Source organism: Lithobates pipiens, unplaced genomic scaffold (genome assembly GCF_037356315.1).
Source record: "Lithobates pipiens isolate NorthernLeopardFrog02 unplaced genomic scaffold, aLitPip1_a1.2 Scaffold_23, whole genome shotgun sequence".
In the NCBI taxonomy this organism is placed as follows: Eukaryota; Metazoa; Chordata; class Amphibia; order Anura; family Ranidae; genus Lithobates; species Lithobates pipiens.
In genome coordinates, this window is record NW_027507785.1 from 216566862 (window position 1) to 216587727 (window position 20866).

Sequence of the window (20866 nt, forward strand, 5' to 3'; positions counted from 1 at the left end):
CGGTGCTTTCGACAGCCAATTTGGCTTTTTCGTCAAACAAAAGCTGGATATGCAGGCTAGAAAGGTTTTGTCGGATGTGAACTCAAAGTTTGATTTTCGGATGCTCAGTACAGAAATTGTCACACAAAAGGTCGAAAGTACAAAACATGCATGATCGGAATCAAGGAACAACGGGGGAAGAGTTCAGTTTCGTAAATTACTGTTCGTAATCTAGAATTAACAATCGTGGAGCGGCAATTGATGAAATGTCGAAATGCAGCGCACACATTCTCATCTTCTTCAATGGGATAATGATGAAACTGCTTTGCTGGCGATACTGATATAGTTATGCCAAACATATTTTAAAAGGAGTTTTGTACGATCTGAAAATCGTGAATCAACGCTTAAACTTCTACTAACACGAAATTAGCAGAAGGGGCACAAAGGGTGGCGCTTGAGAAATTAACTTTCTCTTTATAGTCTCATAGTATGTCACTACGTTCGTGTTTGTCAAACGACAATTTGCGGATAGTTAGTATGCTAGACAAAATCCTGCACACACGCTTTTGACCAAAATCAGACTCTCGGTCGTACAACATTTAAACCATGTGTGCGAGGTCTTATGCTGGCCATATAGGTATCAATTTCTGGATGAGAATATTCATATGAAAAAAAAAATCTTTGTACATTCGCTGAATGAAAGAATGTTTGAAAATGTCACTTTTTAATGAATGTAATTTCTGAACGAAAACCACATACCCTGTCCTTTCTATTCTGCTCCTTTGAATTTTCCTATCACTGTGGTCGAAAATGAACATCGCTTTAACCCCACTAATGATGTTAAAATTTAAGAAAATTTTCTAATTTTATATAAAATATTACAGTTCTGTCTGAAAATCCACAGAGTCAAAAAATTTTTCTCTTTAAATAATAAATTTGATCTCCAAGTCTGATGATATTTACCAGATTCACCCTCTAATAGTATATACAGTATATCTCTTCTGTCTGTTATTCTCAGAGTGAATTAGAGATTTTGCTCCCCATCCAGTTGGTCATTTATATTTACCACTGCATATAGATATTGAAGAATAAATTGCCTTTTTTTTAATGGGATTTTTTTTACTCACCATAAAATCCTTTTCTCAGAAGTTCATTGATGGACACAGCTCATTTAAATCTTGACCTTAGGGTTGTCACGCCACTTCAGGAGAGGACTAGGCAGAACATGTAACACATGTAAAAACAGCAAAACTGCACAGCACCGCCCAGGGGACGGGTCCCTCTGGCTATAACCCCTCACTCTGCTTCCTGCAGCTCAGTTTGTCAAAAAGCAGTACAAACATAAATAGGAGGGGTGGGTGCTGTGTCAGTCAATGAACTTCAGAGAAAAAAGGATTTTATGGAGAGTACAAAAATCCCATTTTCTCTTTCATTCATTGACAGACACAGCTACTTTAATGCTTGACTTTAGGGATGTCCCCAAGCAGTGTCAAAAAACAAGAGGTGAAAACAGCAAAACATAACTTCACCCACAAAGAGAATACCTCAACAGAGGAGTCACCATCTTAAACAGCTGCCATCAAAACCTGCGGCCATCTTGTGCATCAAAAGATGCGTTTGCAACAAACTAATAACATAAAAGAAAGTGTACAATTTCAACCTTACACAGCCACCGGCAAAACCTTGCAGCCAAAGCAAGCATCTGAAGATGCGCTTATGTCAACTTTGTAGAATTTAGTGAAAGTGTGAACAGATGACCAAGTCGCCGCCTTAGACACCTGGGGAGACAGGCACTTGATGTTGGAAAGCCCAGGAGGTTCCAATCTCCCTGGTGGAAAGAGCCGGGAAAGGAAAAGGGGGCACCCACCCCTTTAAGGCATGATCTGTCTGATCCACTGAGAAATGGTGGACGACAAGACCGGCAGACTTTTTTTTTTTGGACCAGCCACCGAGACAGAATCCGACTTCTGGAAAGGGAGCCGTAGGGGAGGGACCTGTAAAGCCCCTCATTATTTATACATGTCTGTATTTATTGGCAGGCGGCACTAACTGGCATTGGCAGGTTGCACTGGATGGCACTGGCAGGTGGCCCTGGTGGGTGGACAGAGTGTTATCAATGGAATCTCCCTAATGTTCTCAAAAGGACGGTTTCTGAAGTGCGGATAGCACCAGATTCAGATCCCATGGAGGTAGTGGTGCGAGTCGCCAAGGGGCATTGGAAAAAAAGTCAGTCAGTCAATGCTGATATCTGTCCCTTGATGGCGCTTAAGGAAAGTTTCTGAACCACGCCTCGCTGCAAAAACAGCAGGATCCTGGGAACTAAGTGCGCGGACGCCACCCCATCTTCTCACACATGGAGATGTAAGCCTTCCCTGTACGATGGTAAATCTTCCGAGAATACGACCAACGTGCCCTCAGCATAGTGGAAATTACCTAGTCTGACAAAACTCGGTCCTTTAGCACCTGGTTTTCAACAGCCATGCCATTAAAACTATTGACAGTAAAGCAGGATTAAGGAGCCTGAATACCTCCGGATGCCCCTGGGTCCAGCATCTGACGACTTAGGTAGTCCGCCTGCCAGTATTCTATGTCTATGGCCAACAGTGCCGACACCTGTCGCTCTACCCAATGGAGGATGCGAGTGACCTCCCGTGCTGCAGCTGAGCTCCTTGTTCCTCCTTGATGGTTGACGCACGCCACCGCCATGGCATTGTCTGACTGGATCCTGATCAGACGCCGTTGTAGCCTCTTTAACCATGTGGAGAGGCAAAGTCTGATTGCCCAAAGCTCGAGCACATGGATCGGCAGTTGGGATTCTTCCCGTGACCAAAGGCCCTGGGCCGACTGTACTTCCAGCACCCCCCCCCCCCCCCCCAACTGGGTCAGGCTGGCGTCCGTTGTGATCACCGTCCAATTGAGAGGAAGGAACTATCTCCCGTACCGAAGGGCCGGAGACCTCAGCCACCAGAGAAGGGAATCCCTGACTAACTGGCTAACCCGAATTTGACAATCCAGGGATAATGGAGATTTGTTCCATTTTGACAGAATCTCCTTCTGCAAGACTCAAGTGTGAAATTGAGCATACGGTACCGCCTCGAAAGTGGCTACTAAGAGACCCAGAACGCGCATGCAGAAGCGCAGTGACGACCACCTGCGGTTCATCAACAACTTCACCGCAGCTTGAAGAGTCTGCAGCTTGTCTGAAGGGAGAAAACCTCTCGCTTCTGAGGAGTCCCAACAGCAAGCCCAGGTACTCCAGGCGTTGAGTCGGCACTAACACTGACTTCTTTAGGTTCAGCACCCAACCAAACTCCCAGAAAGTCTGCATGGTGATCGCTACATCTTCCCTTAATTCTGAGGCGGAAGCTGCTCTCAGAAGGAGGTTGTCTAGGTAACCCATGATTGCGATCCCACGTTGCCTTAACAGCGCCATAATTGGAGCTAACACTTTGGTAAAGACTTGGGGTGCTGACGCTAGGCCAAAAGGGAGAGCCACAAACTGATAGTGCTCTTCCGACTGCAAAACGCAGAAACCTCTGATGCCTGAGGCATATGGGTACATGTAAGTACACGTCCTGGATATCCAGGGATGCCAGGAAGTCCCCCTAATGGAGTGCAGTGACCAAGGAGTGAACTGATTCGATCCTGAGCCTTTGCACTTTCACAAAGCTGTTGAGGGCCTTCAAGTCCAGAATTGGACGTACCCCTTCCTTTTTGGGGACTACAAACAGATTGGAGTAGAATCCTTGAAACCTTTCCAATGTCGGTACAGGTACTATCACCCTGTGCAGTAGCAGGTCCCGTACTGGCTCGATGGCCAGGCTGGGGAGACAAGGATCTATATTATTCAGCCTGTATCCCAGCCGGCTGTTGATCGTAGATCACAGGATCAAAAATTGTAGAAAAGAAAAAAAATAACACTGAGCTGCAGGAAGCAAGGTGAGGGGGGTCATAGCCAGAGGGACCAACCCCCGGGCGGTGCTGTGCAGTCTTGTTTTTACATGTGTTACATGTTCTGTCTAGTCCTCTCCTGAAGTGGCGTAATAACCCTAAGGTCAAGAATTAAAGGAGCTGTGTCTGTCAATGAACAAAAGAGAAAAAAAAAAAAAAAAACACACACAACACCTACATATTAACTATATTACACACCACACTTTTAAAGGTTATTGTCCCATCAAAACAATAAATCGGCCAACTAATCGTTTTTGAAAATAAATTGTTCATTGCAGCCCTATATACAGAATGCTCCACCAGCACATAGCGATATCCATTTGACAACAATCCTCACTCCTGGCCTCTATCAGGTCACATAATCCTATGTAACATATATACTGGCGAGAACAGGCTTGAGTAGTCCTGTAGTGTTTGTTTATTACTCGCCAAGCTAACATTGCAGTAGCCTGAGCGAGAAAAGCGAGGAGCTAAACCCGGTACTGCTAACCTTGGTTCCCATAGTTTAAATAATTTATGTATATATGGTCACACCTGCGTTGGTACACCTGCTGTTCCTTCAACAATGTGGCACTAACTTGCATTTGCCAGTCTTCAAATGTAGGGGAATTAGGAGACAACCATTTCATAGCAATCGTTTTTGAGAGTGATAAACAATAATCTGATTCCTACCGTTCGTCATATTTCTGAACGGTCTGTCTGCTTCTGTTCTTCTTAGAACTTCCTCTTTCTCCGGAGGTTTGGAGACTAAACGACGACTCCGTAAAACGCGACAATCGTCCTCAGACATGGTCTAGAAAAAAATATACAAAAAAAAATAATAAAAGAAAATAAATAATTAAAAATTATTCAAGTGAAATCAAATTAAACAAAATTTCAAATTTATATGAAGAACACATGCTTTCAAATAGTTCAGAATAGTTAAAAAGTACATAAGTTAGAAGAGTAATGCAATACTGGTCAGAGCACATAGAAGCCTGGGCCAGACGGAAAGGTGAAAACTTGTTTGGTCATGTGTTCAATACAGGATGTTGTTCGGTGTTATTCCTAGCTCCTGGCCAGTGTCATGGATCTGCAAACTAACATCTGCAGGTTGGAACACAGCCACAGCAAGGGTTATACACCTTGTATTAGAAATATTAGAACCAGAAAGATCTTTCCACACATAGAGCATGCTATACCCAGATTAACACAAAAATTACTGGACTGCATCCAACAGGGAACTCAAGAAAAACAATAGCCAGAAGGAATGATGATATTTAACCATGTAAACCTTTAGCATGCAAAGATCAGCAGATTTGTCAAAGGGCATTTCCACTTTTGCAGTCAAAGTTGGGATAACACCTACTTCATATTTGTAACATGTCCACATTACCTTCGTAGAACACAAATATATTATATATATATATTTTTTAGCAGCTGACCTTTTTATATTCTCTTTCCGGAAACTCAGCACTGTAAAATCCTACTAATTCTCTAATTATGAGGAGGCTGAGCAGCCATAGTTAATCCTGTCTGTACTGTGCTGACAGATCTTCATTAGTTGTAAACTGCTGTCCTAACAAAAAGGTTAGCGGTTAACAAGCCAGGCTTCTCCATTGTAGAGTGCATCCTGAAAGTATTCACAACGCTTCACTTTTTCCACATTTTATGTTACAGCCCTATTCCAAAATGGATTAAAAAAATCATATTTTCCTCAAAATTCTACAAACAAACAATAACCCATAACAACAACATGAAAGAAGTTTGAAACCTTTGCAAATTTATTTTAAAAAAATGAATTATATATCTCTTGTACACAAGTATTCACAGCCCTTGCTCAATACTTTGTAATTTTGTGCCAAAGGTACTTCAACAGTCTCAATTCTTTTTGAGTATGATGCTACAAGCTTGGCACACCTATTTTTTTTTGCAGTTTCTCCTATTCTTTGCAGGATCAAGCTCCATCAGGTTGGATAGGGAGCATCGGAGCACAGGCATTTTTCAGATCTCTCCATAGATGTTCAATTGTGCCACTGATCACCATTCACAGAGATGTCCCATAGCCACTTCTACGTGATCTTGGCTGTGTGCTTAGGGTCGTTCTCCTGTTGAGCGATGAACCTGCACCACAGTCTGAGGTCCAGAGCGCTCTGGAGCAGGTTTTCATGAAGGATATCTCTGTACATTGCTGCATTCATCTTTCCCCTCGATCCTGACTAGTCTCTCAGTTCCTGCTGCTGAAAAACATCCTCACAGTATGATGCTGCCACCACCATGCTTCACTGTAGGTATGGTATTGGCCAGGTGATCAGCGGTGCCTGGTTTCCTCCCGACATGACACGATGTCCTATATAGACAGGTGTGTGCCTTTCCAAATCACATCCAATCAACCGAGTTTACCACAGGTGAACGCCAATCAAGTTGTAGAAACACCTCAAGGATGATTAGTGGAAACAGGATGCACCTGAGCTCAGTTTTGAGTGTCATGGCAAAGGCTGTGAAAACTTACAGTATGTACCTGTGATTTTTTCCTTTTTTATATTTAAAAAGAAAAAAATTGCAAAGGTTTCAAAACAAACTTCTTTCATGTTGTCAAGAAGGAGGAGATGACGGCTCGGTGATTTCCTGCATGAGAGATGGTGAGGCTGCAGATGGGCGCATATCAGGCCGCATTGAGGCTGCAGATGGGCACAGATCAGGCTGCATTAATGGGCACTAATCATTATTTTGCTTCAAAGTGGTTAATAAAAAATAAATAAAAAATTTAGGAGGTTTTCCTGGAACTTTCCTCTTAAAATTGAAGGTGCGTGTTGAACACCGATAAATACGGTAAATATAGTATATTGATATCTTTAATGCTGTTTGGAGGTTTCATTTTCAAAGGCTAAAAGTTTGGCACCGAACAGTGTGGGGTGTACCAACATGGCCTCCACCACCTTCAGACTGCTGGAGTCCAGCTTCTTTTAAAATGTAAACATCAAAACAGCACCAAAGAGGTCGATATACTATATTTATATACGCTCACTTTATTGCTAAAATTACTTTCAAATTCAAGACGTAGATTGGTGTAGTAAGATGTCTGCATGGGTGTTCTATTTGATTACCGCTACCCGTCAGATCATGAAGGGAAGCATGCCCTCATAACTTCACCAGTTTCTAACAAGCATTTTAAAGGGGTTGTAAGCCTTCATGTTTTTTAACCTTAATGCATCCAATGTGAGTGTTCCATTTCATCATTATACTGTTCCTATTCTCCGCATGTGATCTCATACATGGCAATAATGCAGTCAAGACCTTGCATATTAATTGCTAGAGTAATGCAATTACTCTCTGGACAGAGGCAGAGGTGCAATCTTAGCAAACATTTTTTGGAGGGAGATAATCTAATCTATCAGATAAAAGGTTAGTATTTATGTGGGTACGCAATTGACTGTCAGAACAATGTCATATCGACCTATATGAGGGACCCTTTATCAGTCCGATAACTGCTCAGTAAAATAGGTTCACCCTGGGGACATGCTATCATTTGATCGCCTCCCAAGGTTTACAATAAACCATAAACTTCCAGTGAATACCGAGTAGTGTGACTGGGCTGTGAGCAGAGCACTCTGATGCTGCCTGTATTTAATTGTATTGTAACTGTACTGTTATAGCGCTGCGCAAACTGTTGGCGCTATATAAATCCTGTATAATAATGTCAAAAAATTTTGATAAAAAACTGCATTGGACTACAAATTGATGGCAAAGCTGTTTTTCACCATCATCCACTGCTGGGGGGCCTTTAGGCTTGGTTCACAGAGGGCAGTTTTTAGTGCACTTGCATTTGACATACAGGAATGTTCGACAATTGATTTAACATGGTTTTTGTATGGGTCCTGTTCACATCTATGCAATTCCCTGCAGTGTTTTTTTGGAAACTTTATTTCAAGCATGAAGGTGCGATTCTGACCTCACAGACTATAATTGGAGCGCATGAAAAACGCATGGTTTCTGGTAGGCTTTTGTGTCTCCTCCTACATGGGGGAAAAAAAAAAAACACAAACACACACACACACGAAGATGCATCAAAAATAGTGAAGTGCCGAAAATTATTGGCAGAAAATAGTGTTGTGCCTAAAGAAAAAAAAAAAAGTGCCAATAATGGCTGTGGAAGCTTTTACCTTGCTTATAGTTTGTTTTTCATAGGTCACATGACTCAAAAAATGCATCAAAAACGCAACAGGGCGCATTTCATACGTTCTTGCTGCATTTTCAACACATTTCAATGTGACACTTTAATGCCCCCCCCCCCCCCCCCCCACAAATAGAGCTCCCTTTTGGTGGTATTTGATCACTTCTGCGGTTTTTATTTTTTGCACTATAAAAAAAAAAAAAATAAACGCATTATTTTTTACTATAATAAAATAGCCCCCCCCCAAAAAATAAATAAAAAAACAGTTTAGGCCGATACGTATTCTACATATTTTTGCCCAAAAAATATATATTTATTATAAATAAAATATATTCGCAATAAACGTTTGATTGGTTTGCGCAAAAGTTATAGTGTCTACAAAATAGGGGATCGTTTTACAGCATTTTTTATAGATTTTTTATTTTATTACTAGTAATGGCAATCAGCGATTTTTTATCATGACTGCGACATTATGGCGGACACATCAGACACTTGGCGCAATTTTGGGACCATTCACATAGCAATCAGTGCAATTAAAAATGCATTGATTACTGTGTAAATGTGACTGGCAGTGAAGGGTTAACCAATAGGAGCACTGCAGGGGTTAAGTGTGTCCCAACACCGATCACAGGTCTGATGAGACCAAGATGAACTTATCTGGTTGTCAAGCGTGTGTGGCGGCAACCAGGTGAGGAGTACAAAGACAAGTGTGTAGTCAAGCATGGTGGTGGGAGTGTCATGTTCTGGGGCTGCATGAGTGCTGCAGGCACTGGGGAGCTACAGTTCATAGAGGGAACCATGAATACCAACATGTACTGCAACATACTGAAGCAGAGCATGATCCCCTCCCTTCAGAGACTGGGCCGAAGGGCAGTATTCCAACATGATAACCCAAAACACCTCCAAGACAACCACTGCCTTGCTAAAGAAACTGAGGGTAAAGGTGATGGACTGGCCAAGCATATCTCCAGACCTAAACCCTATTGAGCATCTGCGGGGCATCCAAAAATGGAAGATGGAGCGCAAGGTCTCTAACATCCACCAGCTTTGTGATGTCGTCATGGAGGAGCGGAAGAGGACTCCAGTGGCAACATGTAAAGCTCGGGTGAAGTTAATGCCCAAGCAGGTTAAGGCAGTATTAAAAAAATAATGGTGGCCACACAAAATATTGACACTTTGGACCTAAGTTGGACATTTTCACTTAGGGGTGTACTCACTTTTGTTGCCAGCAGTTTAGACATTAATGGCTGTGTGTTGAGTTATTTTGAGGGGACAGCAAATTTACACTGTTATACAAGTTGTAAACTCACTACTTTACATTGTAGCAAAGTAATTTCTTCAGTGTTGTCACATGAAAAGATATAATAAAATATTTCCAAAAATGTGAGGGGGTGTACTCACTTTTGTGAGATACACATAGTCACTTTTATTTCTATTACAAGGAATGAAAACATCTATTGTAATAGAAAAAAAGCATGACAGGGCCTCTTAAATATGAGGTCTGAGGTCAAAAAGACCTCAGATCTCATATTTAGACTACACTAAAATGCAATAATAAAAATAGGATTTTTGTACTCACTGTAAAATCCTTTTCTCTGAAGTTCATTGATGGACACAGCTCCATTAATCTTGACCATTGGGTTATTATGCCACCTTCAGAACATGTAATACATGTGAAAAACAGAACTGTACAGTTCCGCCCAGAGGGGCGGTCCCTCTAGCAATAACCCTTCAGCCTGCTTCCTGCAGCGCAGTACGTCCACAAGAAGTATAACATAAACTAAGAGGAGGGGAGGGTGCTGTGTCCGTCAATGAACTTCAGAGAAAAGGATTTTATGGTACAGTACAAAAATCCTATTTTCTCTTTCGTTCATTGACAGACACAGCACCATTAATCTTGACCGTAGGGACGTCCCCAAGCAGTGTCATAACGAGGGGTGGGAACAGCAAACATCCGCATCAGAACTTGCGGTCAACATATGCATCAGAATGCACCGACAATCAAAATGTAAATTTCTCTAACAAGAAAGTGTAAATTGCAACTTTACACAGCCGCCTGCAAAACTTTGCGGCCAAAGCAGGCATCAGAAGGTGCGCTTACATCAACTTTGTGAAAGTTTTGACGGACGACCAAGTCGCTGCCTTACACACCTGGGAGACTGACGCTTGATGTCAGAAGGCCCAAGAGGTCCCAATTGCCCTGGTGGAATGGGCCGTGACAGGAAAGGGGGGCACCTCCCCCTTCAGGGCGTAAGCCTGGACCACGATCTGTCTGATCCACCATGAGATGGTGGTTGACAAGACCGCCAGCCCTTTTTTTGGACCAGCTATCAAAACAAACAGAGATTCTGACTTCTGGAAGGGAGCCGTGGCAGACAGGTATACCCTTAGGGCCCGGACCATGTCCAGGGAATGGAGAGCCACCTCCTTAGGATGTGTCGGTTTAGGACACAGAGATGGTAACACAATGTCCTCATTGAGATGGAAAGCCGAAACCACCTTTGCCAGAAAAGAAGGTTGCCAAGGCAACACCACCTTATCCTTGAGGATAACCAGATGGGAGACTTGCAGGACAAGGCCGCCAGCTCAGAAACCCTCCTGGCAGATGTAATAGCCACTAAGAAGACCACTTTCTGAGAAACAGTCAACAAGAGAATTTTCCTGATGTTCTAAAACTGCAACTTCTGCAGTGCCGATAGCACTAGGTTCAGATCCCATGGGAGGTAGGGGTGGTCGCACCGGAGGGACTACATGTCGAACTCCTTGCACAAATGAGTGAGACGCCAGAGGTCGTTGGAAAAAAAAAAAAAACAGCCAAGGCTGATATCTTGATGGTGCCCAAGGCCAGCTTCTGGTCCACTCCTCGCTGTAAGAACATCAGGATTCTGGAAATGAAATAGGTGCATGGACACCACCCCATCTTCTCACACATGGAGATATAAAGCCTTCCACGTACAAGGGTATATCTTCCGAGAAGAAGATTTTCATGCCCTCAGCATAGTGGAGATTACCGAATCCGACAGACATCGGTACCTTAGCACCTGGCTTTCAACAGCCATGCCATTAAAACCAGTGACAGTAAAGCAGGATGGAGTATCGGACCTTGCGATAGGAGGTCTTCTCGCATCGGCAACCGCCAAGGAGCATCCGCCACCAGGCGTACTAGGTCGGGGTACCAAGGATGCCAAGGCCAAATCAGTATTACTGGAATCCCCTCAGCCACCACTCTGCAGAGCAGATGTGGTAAGAGTTTGAGCGTAGCGAAGGCGTAATTCAGCCGGTACTGCTCCCATGGAGCCACCAAGTCTGACACGTCCACCCAAGGATCTCTTATCCTGGACACGAACTTCTGCGCCTTCTGATTTAGTTGAGAGATCAGATCATCCACATCTGGTGTGCCCCACCGCAGGCAATGAAGCCCAAACACCTCCGAATGCAAAGAGCGTTCTCCTGGGTCCAGCATCTGGCGATTTAGATAGTCTGCCTGCCAGTTTTCTACTCCCGGGATGTATATGGCCGGCAGGGCCGGTACGTGCCACTCTGCCCACCGAAGGATGTGAGCGACCTCTCGTGCTGCAGCCAAGCTTCTTGTTCCTCCTTGATGGTTGACATATGCCACCTGCCGTTCCGTTGTCCAACTTGATTCTGATCAGACGCCCTCATAGTCTCATCGACCATGTGGAGAGGCATAGCCTGATCGCTCAAAGCTGTGGAGGAAGCCTGCACTGTTTAGGAGTTTTGTTTTCTTTAAAAGAGGAACAGACAAATGACTATATTTGTCAGAAGAGAAGAGATAGTAAATATGTCAGCCAGTTACTGCAGCTCCTTAAAGTGATAGTAAAGGTTGTGTTTTTTTGGGGGTTCAGGTGAAGGAGATCTACCCACAGTGCTTCTTGGGGTCCAAGTTCCAGTGGAGAAAACCAGAATGCTATGGGATGCAATGGGCAGCAGCTTTGTTGTAAAAAATTGCAGGATGGATCACCGGGATGGATGGGTTCGCATTCGCGTTCTAATCATGGCGCAGCAGGGCTCATTAGATCAGGGAAGATCCTCAGGACATGTGGAAAACAGAAAAGGGAGCCACATCGCAAATATTAATTGAAGCACAAGTCATTTATTAAAATGAAACAATAATAAAAATACTTACATCTAGGTAAGCAGATTGATGTGTGGATTGAGAGCTGAGCCATCCCTTTCATACTGTTTTTTTTTTTTTTTATTGTACTGTATCTTTTAAATATCAAATACTGCGTTTTCAATGATAGGCGTTTACTTATTTAAATCTGCTTGCTTTACCGACTTCCCATCAGCCAGTATAAAATACAACCTTGCACTATCATTGGGTATACTTAAAAAAGGAGGCGGGGCCTCCAAAACACATTGTACATGCCCTCTCACACCCTTGTGGCTTGTTGCTCTGCCCCAGAGGGAACCCGCTACCTTCCCCCCACTCCTTCAGCGGCTCCGACACTTGGACATGACAGCCAGTCCTGCTGACCAGACAGCCACAGCTCTCCCACTCGACACAGCAATCTGCTTTCAAAAGATGTAAGTGTTTAATTGTTATTTTTAAATTAATGATTTATGCTTCAATGGACGTTTGCGGCACCCCTTCCGTTTACCAGTCAGTATTTGGGTGGGGGCTGCACATGAAGGTTTTTTTTTTTTTTTTACCTTAGGGGAGAGAATGCATTAAAGGTAAAAAAATAAATAAAAAAAATTAAAAAAAAAAAAAAAATGTACTTCATTCTTTAGAACCACTTTAAAAAGAGAAGTATGGCTGTCCCCGCGGGAAGAACAGTGATTGCCAGTAGCTATAACATAGTTCGAATCAGGTATGGACGACTTTAAAGTGGGACTGTAGCATGGTGAAGTGTCATTTGTCGCTCTTGCCATCATCTGCAAATATACACAGTATTAAAAACTAAAAAAGGCCTTATGCACATGGGACGTTAAAAATAATTTTATAAAAATGCCAGTAGCTTTGCTAAAGTTTTTGAACATCTTTGCAATAGCGTTTAGTTTTTTTTATTTATTTTTTTTATGGATCAAAAACGTTAAATGCTGGCAAGCGGCGTTTTTGAGAGTTTTTACAGCTGAAAAACTCCTTCCAGAACCCACTAGTTATGGGGGAGGTTTTAAAGCCAAAAACTGCTGATAACAACCTATGTGTGCATGGACACATCAGATAAAATCAAGGGGAGTTTATTGACTGTAGAAAAAAAAAAAAAAAAAAAAAAGGTCTGAAGCCAAAAATGGCTGCTGTAAAAATGTCCAGTGTGCATGAGGGCTTTTGGACAGCTTTGTGAAACCTGGAAAAATCAAATCAATTTTTCAAATCAATTAATCTAATCCCAACACAAAAATAAGAAAGAATTTAGACAGCCTCAGCCATTAAACATTTACCTACAGATTTTTTATTTATTTTTTTAACAGTTTTAGGCCTCATGTGCGCTGGATGTTTAGCTTTGTGCGTTAAATATTTCAGCCGATCACAGACTTTAAACAGGCTGCAAGACGCTGTGAAAAAAACTGCCGGAATGTGACTATGTCTAACGTAGCCATACCTTGAATTTCTCTTTAAAAAGAAGTATGGATTTTTTCTTTTATTAATACGTACCTTGGTGGATGGATTATCAGACCGATGCTGCAGCTGCCCCCCGCCGTCTCTGCACTGAGAACCGAGCCACCGAACATTGCAGATGGCTCAGTTTTCACAGATCCCCCAGAGGAGAGCTGCTGACTGTCAGTCAGCATCTCTCCTCTCTGCTTCTCCACGCTAACTGGAACGCTGAGCTGTGGAGGGGTGGGGAGAGGCTGTCAAACAAGGCAGATGGCAGATCCAAATTTGGAAGTCAGGATGACTCGCTGCCTCGACTGATGGCAGCGACATGAGTGGAGAGCGCACTTCAGAACGCTCTGCGTTGAAAAAAAAAAAATAAATAATAATTGCACTCCTGTGACCCAGAAGAGAAGCCCAGCCTAAAAAAGCTCTGGCTAGACTTCTCCTTTAAGTAGCGGTCACGAACTATACTGTAGCTACAACTCAGTTCCAGTCCTGGTGACTATGGTCATCATAAAAAAAAAAAGGGGGAAAATTAGCCCAATGGAGTTAAAAACAGCAACCTATCAAAAGGTTCAAATCCTAGACCACACTACCCAGAATGTTAAAAGAAAATGTCTGGTTTTCCGATATATGTTAACCCCATCATGGTTTTCAAAGTTTTATTCAGAAACAGTTTAAATGATCTACGTTCATCACTTCAGCAACAAAGTGTATGGATGCCCTGTTAGTCAATGAGGATAAGTTTGGGGAATGCGGATCTAGAGACAGAACCACTGAAGGAAGTCAGCACTTTTAACACATACTAAACACCATCTGCTCAGAGCTATCACTTATCTGCTACTTGGTCACAGAGGAAATGAGACACTTCTATTTGAAGCCAATCTGCTAAGAAAAACATCCAAAACAAGAAGTGATCTCCATGCTGAAAGCTTCCCAGAACTCTGCAACATTTAAGGCTCATGCACATGGGCGCATAGGGCCATGCACTTTACATAATCAGCTGAGGTTCTGCAGCTGGGGGAGGGGGGGGGGGGGGGTCACATGTGTTAAGTACAGCCACAAGTACAATTCAATGACAGGATGCAGAAGCATTTTGGTAAATGCAGATCCAAGCATATACATGCGTACAGGTATGATGCATGTGTCTGGAGCGCACATCAATATCGGTACATAAGTATATGCCGAGATCTGCGTTTACCAGAATACATCTGCACACTGTCACTGAATTGTGGCTGTACGGGAGCACCTCTGACTCTAGACACAGAGATACGGCTGATTTTTACAGTGTATGGTCCTCTGGGATCATGTGCATGAAACCTCTTTAGAGCAGAAGCTTTCAACCCTGTTCTCAAGTACCCCCCCAACAGGCCAGGTTTGCAGGTTTTCCTTTATCTTGCACAGGTGCTTTAAATCAGAGTCGATGGCTTGGTATTTTGACAGAAGTGATCATTTTTGGAACAGGTGCGATGCAAAGCTTTGCTAGAGCAGCATTTGTACAGCCCCCCCCCATCCACTGCCTTTGGTGTTGGGGGACGGGGGCACTCAACTGTGCAGTTACCGGAAGTCAAATCACAAGCCCTCAAAGCGGTTGTAAAGTCTGTTATTTTTATAGAAAAAAATCAAAACTGTCATACTTACCTGCTCTATGCAGTGGTTTTGCACAGAGCAGCCCAGATCCTCCTCTTCTCAGGTCCCTGGCTGAAACTCCTGGCCCCTCCCTCCTGTAAAGTGTCCCCACAGCAAACAGCTTACTACGGGGGCGTCCGAGCAGAGTCGCAGCTCCTTGTGTTCATTCAGACATGGAGTTGCATCCCGCCCCCCCTCTCTATCCTGATGGTCTGACTGACTTTGATTGACAGCACTGGGAGCCAATGGCGCCACTGCTTTGTCTCAGACAATCAGGAGGGAGAGTCTCAGATGGCCGAGGGACTCGTGGACATCGCTGGACAGAAATGGGGCTCAGGTAAGTATTAGGAGGGCTGCTGCACTTTAAGATAAAAAAAACCTTCTGACTTTACAGACACTTTAAAAAAATTAAACGTATCCATTTCTTCATTGTGTCAAATAGAGTGCATCATTTGGTCATTTTAAAATGTCTCATTTTAAAAGACATTTTCTGGCTTTTTAGCAGACAATCCTGTAGTTTCCAGTTTAAAGAAGCATAAAAAAAAAAAAAAAAACAATCAATAAATGCAGAATTAGATGCTTCATTCATATACAGATATAGAAGGGACAATGTAAATGAAACAGTGTGCGTTTTGGCATCACTTTAAGGGATTATGTAGAGATGTATCAGACCCATAAACAAATAGTATTCAGTATACTTTTATACTGAAATATCTTCCATCCAAATTGTTGCTTTCCGATTAACTTGTATGGGATAGACATGCAACTCAGATTGCAGTATACATGAGGTCCCATAAATATCTGGACAAAAAGCCACATTATACTGTGTAGAAGAGGCAGAATTCCAAAGAACGTCGTATTCACTCTTTATGAATTGCCCTGGGAATGTAAGACTATAGGAGTATAATTATTACAGCCATAGAAAAAAACTCCACGCATTAACCTTGTACCTACAGGTAAGCCTGAAGGTACAGCGAATATCTCCAAAAAGTGCACCGTTTAGGAGATATTCACTTTTGTAGTAGCCTGTGAAGTCACTGGCGCATGTGCACTGCGCTCTGAATGGGTGGCATACTGAAGTATGCCATCCGTTGAGCGCTATGTCGCAATAGCAAATCCCCTGCACACGTGCAGGAGTGACGTCCGTGCGGCACAGCTGTTAAAATTGGGCATGAACCTGGAAGGAAGACCAGGTAAAGATGGGGAGGGGGGGGTATTGGCTAGCATGCACAGCTGCACCAGTTTTTCCCCTCTCCAGTTTTAGTAAATCAACCCCATTGGAAAGAGCAAAATCTGTTTCACTTCTGCATAGAAACCAATCAGCTCCTGGCAATAAAATGTTAGGCCCTCTCTGCCCATTTTTTATTGCTCCCGGGAGAGTCCGTAACTGATGGGAAATCCAAAAATGTTAGAGGAAGTAAAGCTGGTATGTAATCAACTGGCTGACAGGCAGGGTATTAATGACAGGAGACCCTATTGGTCTCTTATGCCATAAATGCATCCTTTTGCCTGTCAGCGGTCATGTTCACTGAGCCACGCATAGACAGCTCAGCCAACATTTATGGCTCCGAACAGCCCCTCGATCTGTTCCGGGGTGATGTGACTCCTGTGTACAGCGCTAGGCTGGAGGACCCAATATGGCAGGTAAGTCTGTTATAATGTACTAATATGCTGTGCACACTAGTACATTATGGCATAACCCACCTGGGGAGGCCTTAAAAGACAAGAAAAAAAAATGCTGACTTTACTTCGTCTTTAAGCTGTCACCAGAGCAAGAGGTGAGGAAACAGAATGGGACACCATTCCAGTGACAACACTACGATGAGAAGTCCAGTAGTAGAGCTGCACAATTAATCATTAAAAACCCAGATGACAATTATTCCCCCCCCCTCGAGATACTAACAAAGCATTTTCCCAATTCTATACAGATTTCTCTGCTGACAGCTGTGAAAATAAATAAATAAATAAAACCCAGGCTGCCTGCCAAGTTTATGACAATATTGCTTAGACAAACATTGTAACACTTTGTCCTTTTAGATCAAAGAAATTAACTTAAGTCTGTAAACGAGAGAAGTTTAACCACTTAAAGACTAAACCTTTTTCTGACACTTGTTGCTTACTAGTTAAAAAAATATATATATATATATTAAGATTACTTGGCACACACACACACACTTTAATTACACCAGAAATCTACCCCCTATATTGTAGACGCTATGAGTTTTGCGCATAGCGATCAATATACACTTATTGCGTTTTTTTTTTTTAAACCAAACATATGTAGAATACATAATGGCCTAAACCAGGGGTCTCAAACTCAAAATTACCTAAGGGCCATGACAAGTTTTCATATATATTATTATGTCAGATTTTTGCGCCTCAAAGCGGTACAGTTGTTTTGCATAGAAATTTGCCATTTTATATTGCAGGCCTGTAAGTCTTAGCAATAACACACTTAAATTTGTCCAAACAAGAGTCTAGTACAGTGATTCTCAACCAGGGTTCCTCCAGAGGTTGCTAGGGGTTCCTTCAGCATTGGGCAATTTCTGCCTCTCCGATAAGTTCCCACTGACACCATTGATCTTTTTAGCTACCTGTAAGGAGGTAATTCTTCCCAATGACCACAAGTGTAAGGACCATTCCTCCCACTGACCATCACACTAATGTATCATGGAGTTGTAGATTTCACATTTGTAGCAGGGGTTCCTCGAGACTGGAGAACTATTTCAAGGGTTCCTCTGTGTTGAAAAGGTTGAAAAAGGCTGGTCTAGTAGATATCCCAGGTATGATAAAGTTTGAAACACAAAATCATAAATTATAATATAATAAATAACTATAAAAAAAAAAAATTAACTTCCCCACGTTTCACTATCACTCAATTCTGCAAGTGTTCTAATTTAGTAATCGTCTTTTTCAAGCTGGTTTAAAACCACTTTTGACTTGAAGGGACACCTTTTGGTTTCCATGGACAATCTCAAGTTTCCAGGCAGAAAGAACAGTGTGTGTGTATGTGTATGTGTATGTGTATATATAATATCTCTATATATCTATCTCTGTATGCAGGGCACTGGACAGAGGGGGATGTGAAATGATTTTATACAGTAATGTAATCTGTAAGATTACAGTGTACTGTATGTGTTATGAATTTTGTTCTTTTTGAATTTGCCACAAGGCTCCACCCCCATGCATTGCAACGCTCGCAGGAAACATAGCCTGGCACAGAGTGGCATCAGGCGGAGGACAGAGCCCGCAGACACAGTGGGGGGACATCGCAGGATCCTGGGGACAAGGTAAGTAACCTGGACCAGGATCCTGCAGTGTGGCTCGGAGTTACTGAAATTGAACCCCCTAGACACACTCCAGAAAACTGTCAGGGAGGTTAAACCCAGCATTACCCCCCCCCCCCTTCATTCCACAAATACCCCACACACAAATTTCTACCCCATTCACCCCACTAAGGACTTGCCTCAGTGTGATGGCTCACTCACCTCTCCTCCTGTCAGCTCCTGGCTTCAACACCCAGAGAAGGACACAATCTCCTGCCCTGAGGTGGCAGCAGGAACCTGGATCCGGGGCTCTGGTCGATCATCCCCATGCCAAGGTGGGTGGGGCGATGGAAGGATCCTTCCTCCGCTCTGTTCTCTCTCTGAGCTGCAGCAGAGAGGAGACAGGAGATGGAGACATCAAGCTCTTCGGCGCCTCCCCCTCTGTGGTGCCCGGGAGCAGTGCAAACCAGTCCAGGACCTGCCCTGCCTCCGGGCCATTTGTAACCAGTCCGCAGGCCAGTACTGTGAGACCACTGGCCTAAACTGATGAAGAAATTCGTTTTTTTTTGGGGGGGGGGGGGGGGGGGGGGCGATATTTATTATAGCAAATAAAAAAAAGTCGCTTTTTTTGTTTATAAAGCAAAAAATAAAAAGCTCTATTTGTGGGGGGAAAAAAAAAAAAAAGACACCAATTCTGTTTGGGTACAACGTCGCATGACTGTGCAATTGACAGTTAAAGCGATGCAGTGCAGAATCGCAAAAAAAACAAACAAAAAAAAACGGCCTGGTCAATGAGGGGGCAAATCTTCCAGTCCTTAAGTGGTTAAAGTTGGGGGGGGTGGTAAACACACAACACACAATTTTGTTCCTGTACTACAAGCTGTGCATACAAATACGCTTAAAAAAAATATATATATATAATATAATATAAATATATATATATATACAAAAGTCCATATAAACAGTATGTTGGGGTGTTAGAAATGAGAGGAATAGCTATGGGGGGTGTCATTGTTACACATAGTTGTGGTCTCCTAGTAGAAGCATGTTGGGAAACACAATGGCTGCTAGAGTGCCAACACTCATTCATTCCTAGGACAGGCTATGAGGAGGACACACACATACATACATACACATCTATATATACAGCACATACACAGGTCCTGAGGCGGGTGTACCTGGCTGACTGGGGATCTGGGACACGACGTGTGATGTCTCCTCTCCAGAGACCAGCTCCGGCTCCCTTCTCCACGCACGAAGCCTCCTGTAGCTCTCCCTAGAACTGACCCATCTCTTCCTGCTCCTCTCTATTAAAGCAATGCCTGTGACTCACCGAGTCGCTCTGCACAGCGCTCCTCCTCTATGGTAACTGGGTAATATGGCCAGAATCTGATGGGACTCCGGTCAGCACTGCGCATGTGTCCTCCGAGGACCGGAGAACGCAGGAACACTTACGCATGCGCAGTGCTTGCTCGGGAGTATTACGTGGATGCAGTGTGAGGCAGTGTGTGCGGGTCGTGATGCAGACATGGGAAGTGTAGTGATGACTGTACTATAAGAGTCAGCTTTTCACACGGAGTTATGTGTAATGAGGAGCACTGAGGGAGATGTAGACTTTGTTTTCAGCGCCAGGGAGTTTACATTCTAAAGAGCTGCCCTGGATATTTAACCACCTCAATACCAGGCACTTAAACACCTTCATGCCCAGACCAATTTTGAGCTTTCAGCGCTGTTGCATTTTGAATGACAATTGCGCAGTCATGCTACACTGTACCCAAATGAAATTTTTATCATTTTTTTCCCACAAATAGAGCTTTCTTTTGGTGGTATTTGATCACCTCTACGGTTTTTATTTTTTGCTAAACAAATAAAAAAAGACCGCAAATTTTGAAAAAAAAATGTTTCTTTTTGTTTCAGTTTCAAAACTTTGTAAATAAGTACGTTTTCTCCTTCACTGATGGGGCTGCACTGACAGGCACTGATAAGGCGGCACTGATGGGCGCTGATGAGGTGGCACCAATGAAGTGGCACTGATGAGGTGGCATTGATGGGCACTGATAGGTGGCACCGATGGGCGACACGATGGACACTGATAGGTGGCACAAATTGGCACTGATAGCTGGCACGGATTGGCATGGATAGGCAGCATAAATGGGCATGGATAGGTGGCACAGATGGGCATGGATAGGCACTGATAGTCGGCATGGATGGGCACTGATAGGTAGCACGGATGGGCACTGATAGGTGGCATGGATGGGCACTGATATGCGGAATTGTATTGTTTTTTACTGATGGATGCCAATCAGTGCCAAACAATAATGCATG

The 20866-nt window shown here is 43.2% G+C and overlaps 1 protein-coding gene across 3 annotated transcripts in view; it reads right to left on the bottom strand.

Annotated features, from left to right (window-relative positions):
- Nucleotides 1-19911, bottom strand: part of SOAT1 (sterol O-acyltransferase 1) — an 85631-nt gene extending 65720 nt beyond the window's left edge. The window contains exons 1-2 of one of the 3 annotated variants that reach the window (XM_077452848.1): nt 19720-19911; nt 4603-4723 (exon numbers count right to left, since the gene is read on the bottom strand). In XM_077452848.1, the coding sequence (XP_077308974.1) occupies nt 4603-4720 (118 nt within the window). In that variant the 5' untranslated portion in view covers nt 4721-4723; nt 19720-19911. Of the gene's footprint in view, nt 1-4602; nt 4724-18763; nt 18788-19697 lie in introns of those variants that run through there. The other 2 variants (XM_077452849.1, XM_077452850.1) reach the window with 2 other exon arrangements.
- Between the last annotated feature and the right edge of the window lie 955 nt (nt 19912-20866).